General features: G+C 38.6%; 1 protein-coding gene across 2 annotated transcripts in view; it reads right to left on the reverse strand.

The window, feature by feature from the left end:
- The window catches only part of LOC124722011 (condensin complex subunit 2-like), a 199,260-nt gene that overhangs the window by 32,170 nt on the left and 152,814 nt on the right, over positions 1 to 14,276 (reverse strand). For both annotated transcript variants that reach the window (XM_047247187.1, XM_047247188.1), the window contains exons 7-9: positions 13,598 to 13,777; positions 12,874 to 13,084; positions 5,541 to 5,688 (exon numbers count right to left, since the gene is read on the reverse strand). In XM_047247187.1, the coding sequence (XP_047103143.1) occupies positions 5,541 to 5,688; positions 12,874 to 13,084; positions 13,598 to 13,777 (539 nt within the window). The remainder of the gene's footprint in view (positions 1 to 5,540; positions 5,689 to 12,873; positions 13,085 to 13,597; positions 13,778 to 14,276) is intronic.

Below are 14,276 nucleotides of genomic sequence, written 5' to 3' on the forward strand. Positions count from 1 at the left end.
CACACTCCCACGTCTACACATACAACTATTTTGCAAAAGACTGTCAGAGCAAAGAAATTAGTAACATGGTGTTAAATTCCTGTAACCCCTACTAACAGAACATTTCCTAAAATCAACAAGATCTTTCATTTATTTATTTATTTATTTAGTCATTTATTATCTTTTTAGCATATAGTCACCAACTGGTGACTTAGCATTTACTACCTGAAAATGATCCTATATTTATTACAGACTGTTTTTACGTAATAATTAAATCAATCTGCCGTAAAAATGAAGATACTGCTGCCCCTCACCAATCACCATAGTTACAGGAGAGGTACAAAACCAAGTGCAAAATAATTAGGTTCAATAATCTCAGAAGATAGAGTGGTTGCAGGTGGTGCCATTATTTACTGTCTTGTAAAGTTTTTAGGTGGTCACAACCAATTGATGCAGACAAGATAGCTGTATGTTGTGAAGAATAGCAACTAACTCTAAATAACCAAAAGTGTGAAATCATCCACACGAGTACTAAATGGAATCCATTAAATTTTGGTTACTCAATAAATCATACTCATCTAAAAGCCGTCTATTTAACTAAGTACTTTGGGATTACAAATATGAATAAATTATGGGTTATGTTGTGGTCCAAAGATGATCTTTTATTGGTAGAACTGGTCTACTAGAGAGACTGCTAAGATTACATTTTTCCACCTTCTCCTGGAGAATTGCTGTGCATTATGGGATCTGCATCGGACAGATAAGGCAAAGAACATCAAAATCCAAAGAAAGACAGCTCATTTTGCATTATCACAAACTAGGGGTGTGAGTGCCACAGACATGATAAATGAATTGAGGTGGCAATCATTGAAACAAAAGTGTTTTTTGTTGGGGCAATCTCTCCTCCGACTGTGAAAATATTTTTTAGTGCCCACCTACAGAGGGAGAAATGATCATCATAATAAAACGAGAAATCAAAGCTCACACGGATAGATTTAATTGTTCATATTTCCTGCACACTGTTTGAGAGTGGAACTGTAACAAAACAGCTTGAAGGTGGTTCAATGAACCCTGTGCCGGGCATTTAACTGTAAATTGCAGAGCTATCATGTAGTGTAGATACTGGATGTTAATTTGGCACAGCAGGTCTCAGTACGTACATGAAACATTAAATAAAGTCTTCTACCCCCTCGCCCCCTCCCCTCCCCCTCTCTCTGCCTCCCACCCCCTCCAACCCCCTCCTCTTCAATTTCTGTTGTTTGAGATTTGGATATAGCTTGGCACTGTTGGTTTTCTGGCGGAATGTCCCATTACGAAACTACACATGACTTCTGTCATGCTTTCAAGGTGAAACATTATTGATCCTTAATAAAATTAATTTTGTGATCCACCCTGATGGCAGCACGAGGGGAGCAGGTGGCTGGGGCCAAGGTGTGGCAACAGAAAGAGCATCTGGCCACCCTTTACCACCTACTTTCCCAAACCCAATAATTACCATGCTGACTGCTTGAGGATATGGGATAAAGGCCAGGAAATAGAAGGATAAAATTAGTTTTATCCAAATTGACATTAAGTTCCCAGTTTCATAGATTAAACAAGTTTTTCCTCTTGTGGAAGGCCACCACCAACCAATTGAAAATAATTTTCTTCTTTTAACATACTTCTTAATTATGGTACTCTGGATTCGGATGGAAGTAGAAAATTTTTTCATCGGTGACTACTGTAAGATTGCAAGAATAAATATCATCAATAAACCACCCTGTTGTTATACAATCTTACATAGTTGCCTATATCCACATGCAAAAAGAAGAAAGTACAGCAAAAAGACATGAAAAGTACAACAGTTCTACTTAATATTTAACCAATACTACAGAAACACACAAACAGTCCTGTTTTGCTCCTCACGAGAAGTTACAAAATTCATAAATCTTTAAGTGGCAGTTTTGTGCCCATAACCTCAGCAATGGCTATTACATATGCTCCGAAGCTTGCAGAAATTTGATTACTCACTATCTGAACAACAGCAGGGGCTGTAACTTTATTTACAACCAGGCTATCTGTTGTCAGTTCATGTGTACAGTTCTGTGCTAGTTTGTTAATTTTGTGCAAGTTTTTCTATGTGTCTTTACAGAGTTTATTCTCAAAAGATCTGGCATTATGAAGAGAAAAGTACATGTTTAACGCCACCAATACTGGGAGATATGAATGGAGCATTATTTCCTTAACACATACAAGGATACACCTGTTTGCTTGTTCTGTAGTGAATTACTATCTGATGTGAAGGAGTATAAAATAGAAAGGCAATTTTTGACAAAATGCATAGCTCAACAACAGCTTATTGTGGAAAGACAAAATTGCAAGTTATTTTCGAATTTGGACAAACAATGCCAAATGTTCGCCAAAATGGACGTTTTGCAGCATAATTTGTTGACATGGCAGGTTGAGAAAAGGGTGCCATTGATATCTGTGCATTAAGCCATAAACATTAACATCAAGAATCTATTGTTTTGACTGTATGTACTATGAGTGCATTGTTGCATCACTGAGGTGGCCCGCAAGCTTAATTATGTGAATCAGGCCCACAGGTCAGCAAAGGTTACCCACACCTGGACTAACCCATTGGATTTTATGTGCACAGCTGTAAAACTTCAACCCTTCCACTGATATTTTGCTGTCTTATTGGAGAGCCAACTGACAAACTACTAAATACATACGAGAGTGAGTCAAATGAAAACCTTAAATTTGTAATAACAAATCGAAATCTTGTGCTGTCATCCTGTAAGTTGGTAAGCATGCTACAAACAGCATGCAGAATGGCCTGTAGATGGCAGCATAGTGCAGATGCACATATACAGTCGCAGTATGAGTATAAAGATAGCCGCCCCATGAGTATAAAGATAGCCGCCCAGCGTTCTGTTGTTCGGCTTTTACGTAGTGAAAGTGTAAAACCTATTGAAATTCAACAACGAATGAAGGTTCAGTACGGTGATGCATGTTTGTCACAGCAGCAAGTCTAAGAATGCAGCAGGAAGTTCGCAAATGGTGTAACTTCAGTGGAAGATGCTCCTCATCCAGGTCAGGTACGACTTGTGACTCCACAGAACATTGCAGCAGTTGAAGCCATAGTGAAGGAAAACTGCCACGTGACACTGAATGACATTGCAGCATGTTTACAGATTAGTCATGGGTCAGCACACCAAATTGTGCTCGATGTGCTCCAGCTTCACCGAGTGTCTGCAAGATGGGTGCCACGGCAGCTGTCTCCTGAAATGAGGGAACGACGTGTTGATGCTTGTGAAGAACTTCTTCGGCACTTTGAACGAGAAGGTGATGGCTTCCTAGCAAGAATCGTTACTGGAGACGAAACCTGGGTTCACTTCCACCAACAGGAAACGAAGAGATCAAACCAAAGAAGTTTCGAACAGAACCATCAGCAGGGAAGGTTATGCTGGCTCTCTTTTGGGACGAAAAAGGCATGATTTTGGAGTATTACTTGCCTAGAGGGACCACTGTCACCAGTGCATCATACACAGATCTCCAAAAAAAAAAAATCATCTGCGGCCTGCAATCAAATCAAAGCAACGTGGATTGCTGTCAGCAGATGTCCTTGCAACATGACAATGCAAGGCCCCACACTGCCCATACAACGGTTGCAACAATCACAGACCTGCATTTTGAGTGTCTTCCTCGTCCACCATACTCACCAGACCTTGCCCCAAGTGATTTCCATATGTTTGGACCACTCAAAGACGCAATGAGAGGAAAGAAGTTCTGTTCTGATGAAGAGGTACGTCACACGGTGCTAGAGTGGTTGTGCGGGACTACCAAAAGAATTTTTCTCTAAAGGAATTTATGAACTTTGTAAGTGCTGGAGGACTTGCATTGAGCATGGTGGAGATTATGTTGAAAAGTGATACAGCTTTGTACAACTTCTGCACAATAAATAATATTTACAAAAATATTTAAGGTTTTCATTTGACTCACCCTCTTATCTACGAATTACACCTGACGGCTGTGCCTCTGCACACGGAGCTTCTGGTACTCTTATTCCAGTGATATTTGTTGGGTGGCAAAGAATTTTAAAAGAACTTATTGTTATCTGTGGCTAGACATTTGAAACAACCAAGATACTGATGCACTGACAGAAGTGGCACTCTACCAACATCTTTGAGAGCTAATCAAAGCAAGAGTCACATTCCACACTTTATACAAGCTGAAACCATTATGACAATTAATTAAATACTCTGCCACGCACATTTATACTGCTTCTTTCACAACCAAGTCCCAAAAGGATGAGGTTGATGCCAGATCATATGCTACAAGATCACCGTGTCGATGTGGTATCCTACCACAGCTGATTTATGGGACTGTAAGAACTGTGTGTACCACCGATGTTCCGTGCATGTCTTGAGAATTGTTCACATCATCTGCCTGATGTATGGAACGCCAATCTTACGAGATCTTGTAAATAATAGCTTTGAAGTATCAAATCATCCTTTATACAAAGAAGAAGAGTAGCCATTTTCAATGGAGGGCAAAAAATCACCAACTTTATGTTTTGTGACAATCCAGTCAATTTTTGAGAAATTACTTCTTATGTACAGCAGGAAAGTGAAGGATATAACACTATCTACTTCATCTTCCTCACTCTACAGAGCCACCATCAGTTGTTTCTTTGGTGACTTGTAAATTCGTGAAGGAATTATCAATTTTGTTCAAAAACTCTTCCTTGTAAGTGTATAAGCAGGCCCTGAAGACTCAGCAACACTACATGCCATAATAATTTTAGTTCTTAATATACTCATGGTATGGAAACAATGGTGACTAATGCTTGCTTGTAGATCTGAGTCCATTTGGATCAGTTTGCAATACACAACATGACCCTAACTGTCATTTTCAAGACAAACAGGAAAACGTACGAATGGAAGGCAGCATTTATTTTCAAATTCTATGTAAACTGAATTTTTTTCATGGACAGAATTTAAATTGTTTATTCTTGATATGGGAGAACATATCTCCAGAATACTGCAGGTATCAAACTTACAGATGTCAGCACCTATTCCACATGTGGGAACACATGCTTTAGCTTCAATCAACTCACTCTGAAGATGGCCAGAAGGTATATGACCAAAAGCTAATGGATGAATCAATATACATTTAAAGTTGTTAGCTTAATTACTATTGAAATCGATTAATCATATGACTATCTGGGTTTACCAATACAACTTGGCAGCTTTTTATTTGACTAGAATGAATTGACTAGCTTGAAAGATGTTTTTGGTTCAAATGGCTCTGAGCACTATGGGACTTAACTGCTGAGGTCATCAGTCCCTTAGAACTTAGAACTACTGAAACCTAACTAACCTAAGGACATCACACACATCCATGCCCGAGGCAGGATTTGAACCTGTGACCGTAGCGGTCGTGCGGTTCCAGACTGTAGCGCCTAGAACCGCTCGGCCACACCAGCCGGCAAAAGATGTTTTTAAACTAGTTCAATCTGTAATAGCGTAAAGTTTTTAAACTTTAAGAAATATTCAAAATAAAACTTAACCACTCACTGGAACATTTGGACAGTACTCCAGAGTGTCATTTGGATTGCAATAGTCATAATTTACAGCGTCACCGTCATCCACCACTTCTGCTTCTGACATTGGCAAATTTCGCTCACTTACAAACTTGATGAGGAAATTTGTATTATGATATAACCTGAGAAACAACAGAAGTAACTATAAATGATTAGCAAAACAACAAGCTCCAACATTTTTATATATTTTTTTGTAAAAACGCCATAAATACTAATTTTTGAGTAAAAAAATTTATCATTTTTGGATAGTGTGTTCTATACTGAGAATAAGAACCCATTTGCAATTGAGTGACGCTAGGTTTTTGGCTTTGCAAGCTTTACACTGAAATGTTGCCCCAATAGCAGAAAATTTTTGATATTTTATTTTGTGGGCATGGTACCCGCGTCATAATGTAAGAAGTCCGCTGCAACGACGGCCGAAACGTTGGCTTTTCTCCAGCAGCAATAGTTTTCTACATTATGACGCAGTACCATGCCCACAAAACTTTTATGTCAACTGACTCTGGCCGCGGAAGCCTACGCAATTATATCTTATTTTCTGTTTTATGTGTTTTCCTTAGCAATAAATGTTTCTTCATTCGAAAGTTAGGTTCTCTTGGAAAAAACTGCACCCCAGTCTCTGGTGTGTGTGTGTGTGTGTGTGTGTGTGTGTAAGGAGTGGCACACAACCTGCAGGTACCGTATCAGGCAGACATCTAGCAGACCACCGCACTATCATAGCAGCTCACATTTTAGACTATTCAATGAGAAGTAGCACACATTTTCTGCCTGTAATCTCTTCTTCAGTTCGGATTCAATCTCATTTCTCGAAGTGATGTCCACGCCTAGATGCTTAAATGTATTCACTTTTTCAAACTGCATGTCTCCAACTCTTACCTTTTCCTGATCTACTGCTGTTAGCATTCTAGTAGTAACCAGGTATTTAGTTTTGTCTTTACTTATCCTTAGACCTACTTATTCACTAGCCTTGATTAACGCATTCGCATTTGCTGTTACAGATTCTTTCCTATCGCTAGTGATGTTTAGATCATCTGCATATTCTAATATCTTAATGGTTTGAACTACCAGAGAAAATCAGAAAACACACACACACACACACACACTTTAATATGCATTTGGCATTACATTACTTTCACTGGATGTGGGATGATATTAACACAGTAGAAATGGATGACTGATACAATATACAAATCAATAAAAAGAGAACTATTGAGCAGGCATATGGACAACTAGGCCCATGTCAGAAAAAAAATAACATGCCACGACTGAAGGAAACAAGGAACAGCAGATAATCCAAAAATGTAATCAGACCCCAGCAAGAGCAAAATAGCTCTACACATAGCAGAGTGATAGTTGTTGACATAGTATTTGTACAGCTTAAAGTGAAGTATTAATACGAAAATAAACCCCCACAAGCTACATGTTTTTATTTAGATAGGTCTTAATATGAACAACATACAGATAAGATCTGATGAAGCAAGCAGTGTTCATTTGCCACTAAAATATATATAAAAAGGTAGTGCTGCAGAGGTAACTCGGAATATCAAAGATAATGCACATTTATTTGTATGCCTTTTAATATCTGCAAGATTCCTCTGTACAAATCAAAATGTGTGTTATTTACATGATGTACAAGGACCAGCATTTATGTAAAGATATCAGACATTAAATCAACTTACCCTAACTGATACGATAATTAAATGTTACAAATATAACATTTTAGTGTTGCAGATGTAACATCCAGTTAACTTATAGTGAAGGACTGAAAGTTTACATTTAACAATACTAAAATCAGTGTTGTGACTAACTTATGAATAAATGAAGAGCTTTCAAACAACAGAAAACAAATTATTTTAAGAGGTTTAACGTCATTTCAGCAAAAGTCAACCTTTCCCAATGATCTGTAATAGGTTCTCATAAAGTAGACACTGCTTGGGAAATATCAACCTCATTATGATCATCCTTCTCTGACCGTACAAATTTATTCCCCACTCTCTTAAAAAAAAAACTTTTTTTTAGCTTTCCTCACTGACGACTTGTCCAAGACATTTGTGCAAATGTCCTTGTTCTGGTTCTAGTTTTGCAATAATCCACTGACCAAAAGGAACTCAAAATTTTTTGTGATTGCAGCTGTTACTGAAAAAATTTGAGGGCTTCTTCTTGATAACTCAGGTCTGCAACAGGTTTGAAATGGAAGTGTGTGTTATCTTCCTCGGACAACAAACCTATTTTAACTGTGTATTTCCCAACGGTGTGGACATTGTGGACACGATCAGCAGAAGGGATCCCGGTATCACTCCTATGCTGCTGAAATATGTCAGAATGGCTTTTTGTTTCTTGTGCTGGAACTTCTTTTACAATCACCATCAATTACAGATTTTGCACAACGTACAAAATATGTGCAGTCAGTAAGGACAGCTTGTCTAGCTTTCACATGCTGCTACACACGATGCTTCGGCATCCCTCCAACACCATCAACAACTCTTTTTCCATGGAATGAACAAAAGAAAAGTCACTTTAACAAAAGACACAATTTCCTTTGCTGGAAGTTATATTGGCTGATGTGCACTTGTATCTGAAATGATAACTAGCACCATCAGAAAATATTTCCTACACTTCAAGATTGGGAAATTTATTTTTTAGGTTACTAAGTATTTTCAGCTAATCAAATACAACAGCATATGAAAGTAGAAACCCCCCCCCCCCCCCCCCATGAACTACGGACCTTGCTGTTGGTGACGAGGCTTGCGTGCCTCAGCGATACAGGTAGCCATACCGTAGGTGCAACCACAACAGAGGGGTATCTGTTGAGAGGCCAGACAAACGTGTGGTTCCTGAAAAGGGGCAGCAGCCTTTTCAGTAGTTGAAGAGGCAACAGTCTGGATGATTGACTGATCTGGCCCTGTAACACTTAACAAAAACGGCCTTGCTGTGCTGGTACTGCAGACGGCTGAAAGCAAGGGGAAACTACAGCCGTAATTTTTCCCGAGGGCATGCAGCTTTACTGTATGGTTAAATGATGATGGTGTCCTCTTGGGTAAAATATTCTGGAGGTAAATTAGTCCCCCATTCGGATCTCTGGGTGGGGACTACTCAGGACGACGTCGTTATCAGGAGAAATACAACTGGCGTTCTACGGATCAGAGCATGGAATGTCGGATCTCTTAATCGGGCAGGTAGGTTAGAAAATTTAAAAAGGAAAATGGATAGGTTAAAGTTAGATATAGTGGGAATTAGTGAAGTTCGGTGGCAGTAGGAGCAAGACTTCTGGTCAGGTGAATACAGCATTATAAACACAAAATCAAATAGGGGTAATGCAGGAGAAGTAATAATAATGAATAAGAAAATAGGAGTGCAGGTAAGCTACTACAAACAGCATAGTGAACGCATTATTGTGGCCAAGATACATACGAAGCCAACACCTACCACAGTAGTACAAGTTTATATGCCAACTAGCTCTGTAGATGACGAAGAGATTGATGAAATGTATGGTGAGATAAAAGAAATTATTCAGATAGTGAAGGGAGACGAAAATTTAATTGTCATGGGTGACTGAAACTCGATAGTAGGAAAAGGAAGAGAAGGAAACGTAGTAGGTGAATATGGAATGGGGGTAAGGAATGAAACAGGAACCCGCCTGGTAGAATTTTGCACAGAGCATAACTTAATGATACCTAACACTTGGTTCAAGAATCACAAAAGAAGGTTGTATACGTGGAAGAATCCTGGAGATACTAGAAGGTATCAGATAGATTATATAATGGTAAGACAGAGATTCAGGAACCAGGTTTCAAATTGTAAGACATTTCCAGTGGCAGATGTGGACTCTGACCACAATCTATTGGTTAGGAACTGTAGATTAAAACTGAAGAAACTGCAAAAAGGTGGGAATTTGAGGAGATGGAACCCAGATAAACTGAAAGAACCAGAGGTTGTAGAGAGCTTCAAGGAAAGTATTAAGGAACCATTGACAAGACTGGGGGAAAGAAATACAGTAGAAGAAGAATGGGTAGCTTTGAGAGATGAAATAGTGAAGGTAGCAGAGGATCAAGTAGATAAAAAGACGAGGACTAATAGAAATCCTTGGGTAACAGAAAAAATATTGAATTCAATTGATGAAAGGAGAAAATATAAAAATGCAGTAAATGAAGCAGGCAAAAAGGAATACAAACGTCTCAAAAAATGAGATCGACACGAAGTGCCAAATGGCTAAACAGGGATGGCTAGTGGACAAATGTAAGGATGTAGAGGCACACATCACTAGGGGTAAGATAGATACTGCCTACAGGAAAATTAAAGAGACCTTTGGAGGAAAGAGAACCACTTACATGAATATCAAGAGCTCAGATGAAAACCCAGTTCTAAGCAAAGAAGGGAAAGCAGAAAGGTGGAAGGAGTATATAGAGGGTCTATACAAGGGCGATGTTCTTGAGGATAATATTATAGAAATGGAAGAGAATGTAGATGAAGATGAAATGGGAGATATGATACTGCGTGAAGAGTTTGAGAGCACTGAAAGACCCAAGTCGAAACAAGGCCCCGGGAATAGACAACATTCCATTAGAAATACTGACAGCGGTGGGAGAGCCAGGCCTCGCAAAACTCTACCATCTAGTGAACAAGGTGTATGAGGCAGGCGAAATACCCCCAGACTTCAAGAAGATATATAATAATTCCAATCCCAAAGAAAGCAGGTGTTGACAGATGTGAAAATTACCCAACTATCAGTTTAATAAGCCACGGCTGCAAAATATTAACACGAATTCTTTACAGACGAATGGAAAAACTGGTAGAAGCCAACCTCGGGGAAGATCAGTTTGGATTCCGTAGAAATGTTGGAACACATGAGGCAATACTGACCCTACGACTTATCTTAGAAAATAGATTAAGGAAAGGCAAACCTATGTTTTCATCATTTGTGAACTTAGTGAAAGCTTTTGACAACGTTGACCGGAATACTCTGTTTCAAATTCTGAAGGTGGCAGGGGTAAAATACATGGAACAAAAGGCTACTTACAATTTGTACAGAAACCAGATGGCAGTTATAAGGGTCGAGGGGTATGAAAAGGAAGCAGTGGTTGGGAAGGGAGTGAGACACGGTTGTAGCCTATCCCCAATGTCATTCAATCTATGTATTAGGAAATAGAAGAAAAATTTGGAGTAAAATTAAAATCCGTGGAGAAGAAATAAAAACTTTGAGGTTTGCTGATGACATTGTAATTCTGTCAGAGACAGCAAAGGACTTAGAAGAGCAGGTGAATGGAATGGGTAGTGTCTTGAAAGGAGGATATAAGATGAACATCAACAAAAGCAAAATGTGGATAATGGAATGTAGTCGAATTAAATCAGGTGATGCTGAGGGAATTAGATTAGGAAATGAGACAAAGTAGTAGATGAGTTTTGCTATTTTGGGAGCAAAATAACTGATGATGGTCAAAGTAGAGAGGATATAAAATGTAGACTGGCAATGGCAAGGAAAGCGTTTCTGAAGAAGAGAAATTTGTTAACACTGAGTATAGATTTAAGTGTCAGGAAGTCGTTTCTGAAAGTATTTGTATGGAGTGTAGCCATGCAGGGAAGTGAAATGTGGACAATAAATAGTTTAGACAAGAAGAGACTAGAATCTTTCGAAATGTGGTGCTACAGAAGAATGCTGAAGATTAGATGGGTTGATCACATAACTAATGAGGAGGTACTGTACGGAATTGGAGAGAAGAGGAATTTGTGGCATAACTTGACTAGAAGAAGGGATCGGTTGGTAGGACATGTTCTGAGGCATCAAGGGATCACCAAGTTAGTATGGGAGGGCAGCGTGGAGGGTAAAAATCTTAGAGGGAGACCAAGAGCTGGCCACATCACTGCAGGCTAGCTGTACCAGCTGACCGGCCAGTGCTGTCCAAGTTAAATGCACCGGTAAAGCTGTTGTGCCATATTATCACTATGTCAATGTGCGTGTAACTCACAGCACGAAACTTTCCCTTACTATCATACTTGACAGTACTCGAGACAGCTTTACTGCAGTCCCACATGAAACAGACATCCAATGAGGTTCGAGCAAACGCAGAAGAATACACAGTACAATGTTTACATCAGGTTTATTCTTATGATGAATGGATTATAATGTCCTCTCAGATGAATACATATAACTTTTTAATGACAACTGCTACTTTAAGGGTGCTCTCAGCAAACAATATTTTGACTGTCAGTAACTCACACTCAAGTTTCAGGCACAACTAAGTTGGAATCTACTTATTCGATGTATTACATGTTTTTAGTAGACTGATTTCCAGTAACCGTTAAAAGCACAACCTTCGTAAGACATTTGTTTACTGTCTCTGCAGTTTCACAGCATCTTGGTTCACTGTACACCTGACAAATCTATCAAAGCATTCTCTCTTAACAGATCAAAAATTTACAATCCTTTTCCTCTTCAACCACAAAATTCACACAGTAATAAAGGTAGGGGGCTTGCAGAGAAAAGCCTTTGAGGAAGGAAAGTAAGAGGTAAAGAAAAGCACACAATCCCACTGTACTTTTCTTTCCACTGCCAAAAATTGGCAGACTGTTATACATATATAAAATGTAATGCTGTTTCCACATTTTCATGTAGGTACTATGATTTTATTACTGTTAAGGCCAGGAATTGTCATATCTGCAGCTACCATGACATTAGCATGATGTAGGTTTATCCCCTTCCTGCGCAAAATTTATCATTCTAAGACCATTCCACTAAGTTGTGTTAATGTGGTTCTAGATGACCATCCATTCTACAACTATTCTGTGGCAACAGGTGTGACTCTTAACCAGTGCTTAAATTCACTCTGCAGATACTCAACTGGTTTTATCATAATAAGACACTGAGCTGATAAGACAAACAAGTTCACACACACACACACACACACACACACACACACAACACAATCAACAAACATACCTCCCTCCACTGGAGAAACGTTGAGTAATAATGGCTGTTTCTGCAAAAGAGTGATCTCTCTACCGAATACAAAGTACAGCATACTTAAAGAGATTTAAAATTTAGTGCTGACAAAAAAAAAGGTCAATACTTTCAAGTTTTCTAATTCTAGGTACAATCAATAGCACTGCCAATATCGCAGTACACTAAAAATGCAAGGTTTCAGCCTTTCTTTATAAGTCACATAACAAAAGAAAAATTCTAATTTGTCCATTACAAATATTCTACTTTGTCTATTTCTTTATTTCACAACTGTTCTGTTGAAATATCTGATACTAGGATCACGGTGTATATACACACATTTTATAAAAAAAAAAAAAGAATCAAAATGTACCTTCGAAAGTGACTATTTTCATAGTGTACATCGGGTTGAGAAGTTACTTTACTCTCCTGCCATTTCTGCGTTGTTCTCTTTGTAAGCTTCTGTGATCTCCCCTTCTGCAATTTATCATCAATGTTTTGTTCAGGTTCATCTGGAAATAGGTTCTTCACTTTTTTCTTTGGCCTCTGTTTCCTTTTCACTTTCTCTGTGTCTTCAGTTTTGTCTGTGGGAAATAAGCTACCTCAATGGAAATATGAACAGAAGCAGGGCGAGGGTAGCCTTGCAATGAGAAACACATGAACTCAGTAGATAAATATAGCTCCCATGTTTTTTTTTTCTTTTCTTCTTCTTTTTTTAGATGACATTACAGCTGTTGTTTAATTATATCTCCAAGGCTGTTACTGCCAGTGTTAAAATTATTTTTACTCAAAAACACACTAAAATACTATAGTGTTAAGAAACTTGTGACTTTTGACAGTTGTGTGGAAAAAAGTGAAGGGGGATTGTGGCCACAATCTGCCAAGTTCACCACACAGAAGTTACTGATGTTTGACAGCATGTGCTACTGTTTGTACTGGGGAAGTGATGGTAGAGTGTGCCAAATCAACAAAAGTGCCAGTGATGCGGGAGGGGCAGGAAAACATCATTATCTCCCCTCCTCCGAGTCAAAAGTCACAAGTGATTTAAATCTTACAAAAATAAATCAGTACACTAGCTCAAAAACACTTCAAAATACCTTTTGACGCAAAAACTTTCCAATGTGATGGGCCTCGCCAAAGTGATAGTTTCTCTATATTAAAGTAAGAGTATTCCTGTGATTTTGATGACAGATGACTTCGAATATCAAAGTTATGGACCTCTGGACTATTAGATGGCTCCCTATCACCATCATCTTCATGAGCTTCAAGGACTGAACCTTTAAGACAAAAAGTAAAGAGCAGTGATAGAACAAAATGAAGTTCCAAGTCTTAACACATGAGAGATGAAGAATTTGACAAGCTAGAGAGAGAGAGAGAGAGAGAGAGAGAGAGAGAGAGAGAGATTACATATGCAACATTTTTTTTCCAACTCAGTACCAACAGCAAAATACATTTGTTTCCATGTGTTCTTGAAAGGCTTCTGTACTATGATACTACAAAAACCTGACCTCATTATCAAGGAATGTGGTGGTAGTGGTGACAAGTATCTGAGACATGTGGTTGTGCTTTCCTCCTGATGCAGTATATGAGTATATAGGCACTAGGACTGAGCTTATTAGTTTCTTTATTCGTTTTATATTCTTGTCATCACACTGTAAGTTCATGTTACTGAAAACATTACTACTTGATCTGATTTACTAATTCATTTTCACAGGTTCTTGGCCCAATGTAGCTTCACATCACTTCTTTCTTTCTTTCTTTCTTTTTTTTTTTTTT

The sequence above is a fragment of the Schistocerca piceifrons genome, chromosome X (assembly GCF_021461385.2).
Source record: "Schistocerca piceifrons isolate TAMUIC-IGC-003096 chromosome X, iqSchPice1.1, whole genome shotgun sequence".
Classification (NCBI taxonomy): Eukaryota; Metazoa; Arthropoda; class Insecta; order Orthoptera; family Acrididae; genus Schistocerca; species Schistocerca piceifrons.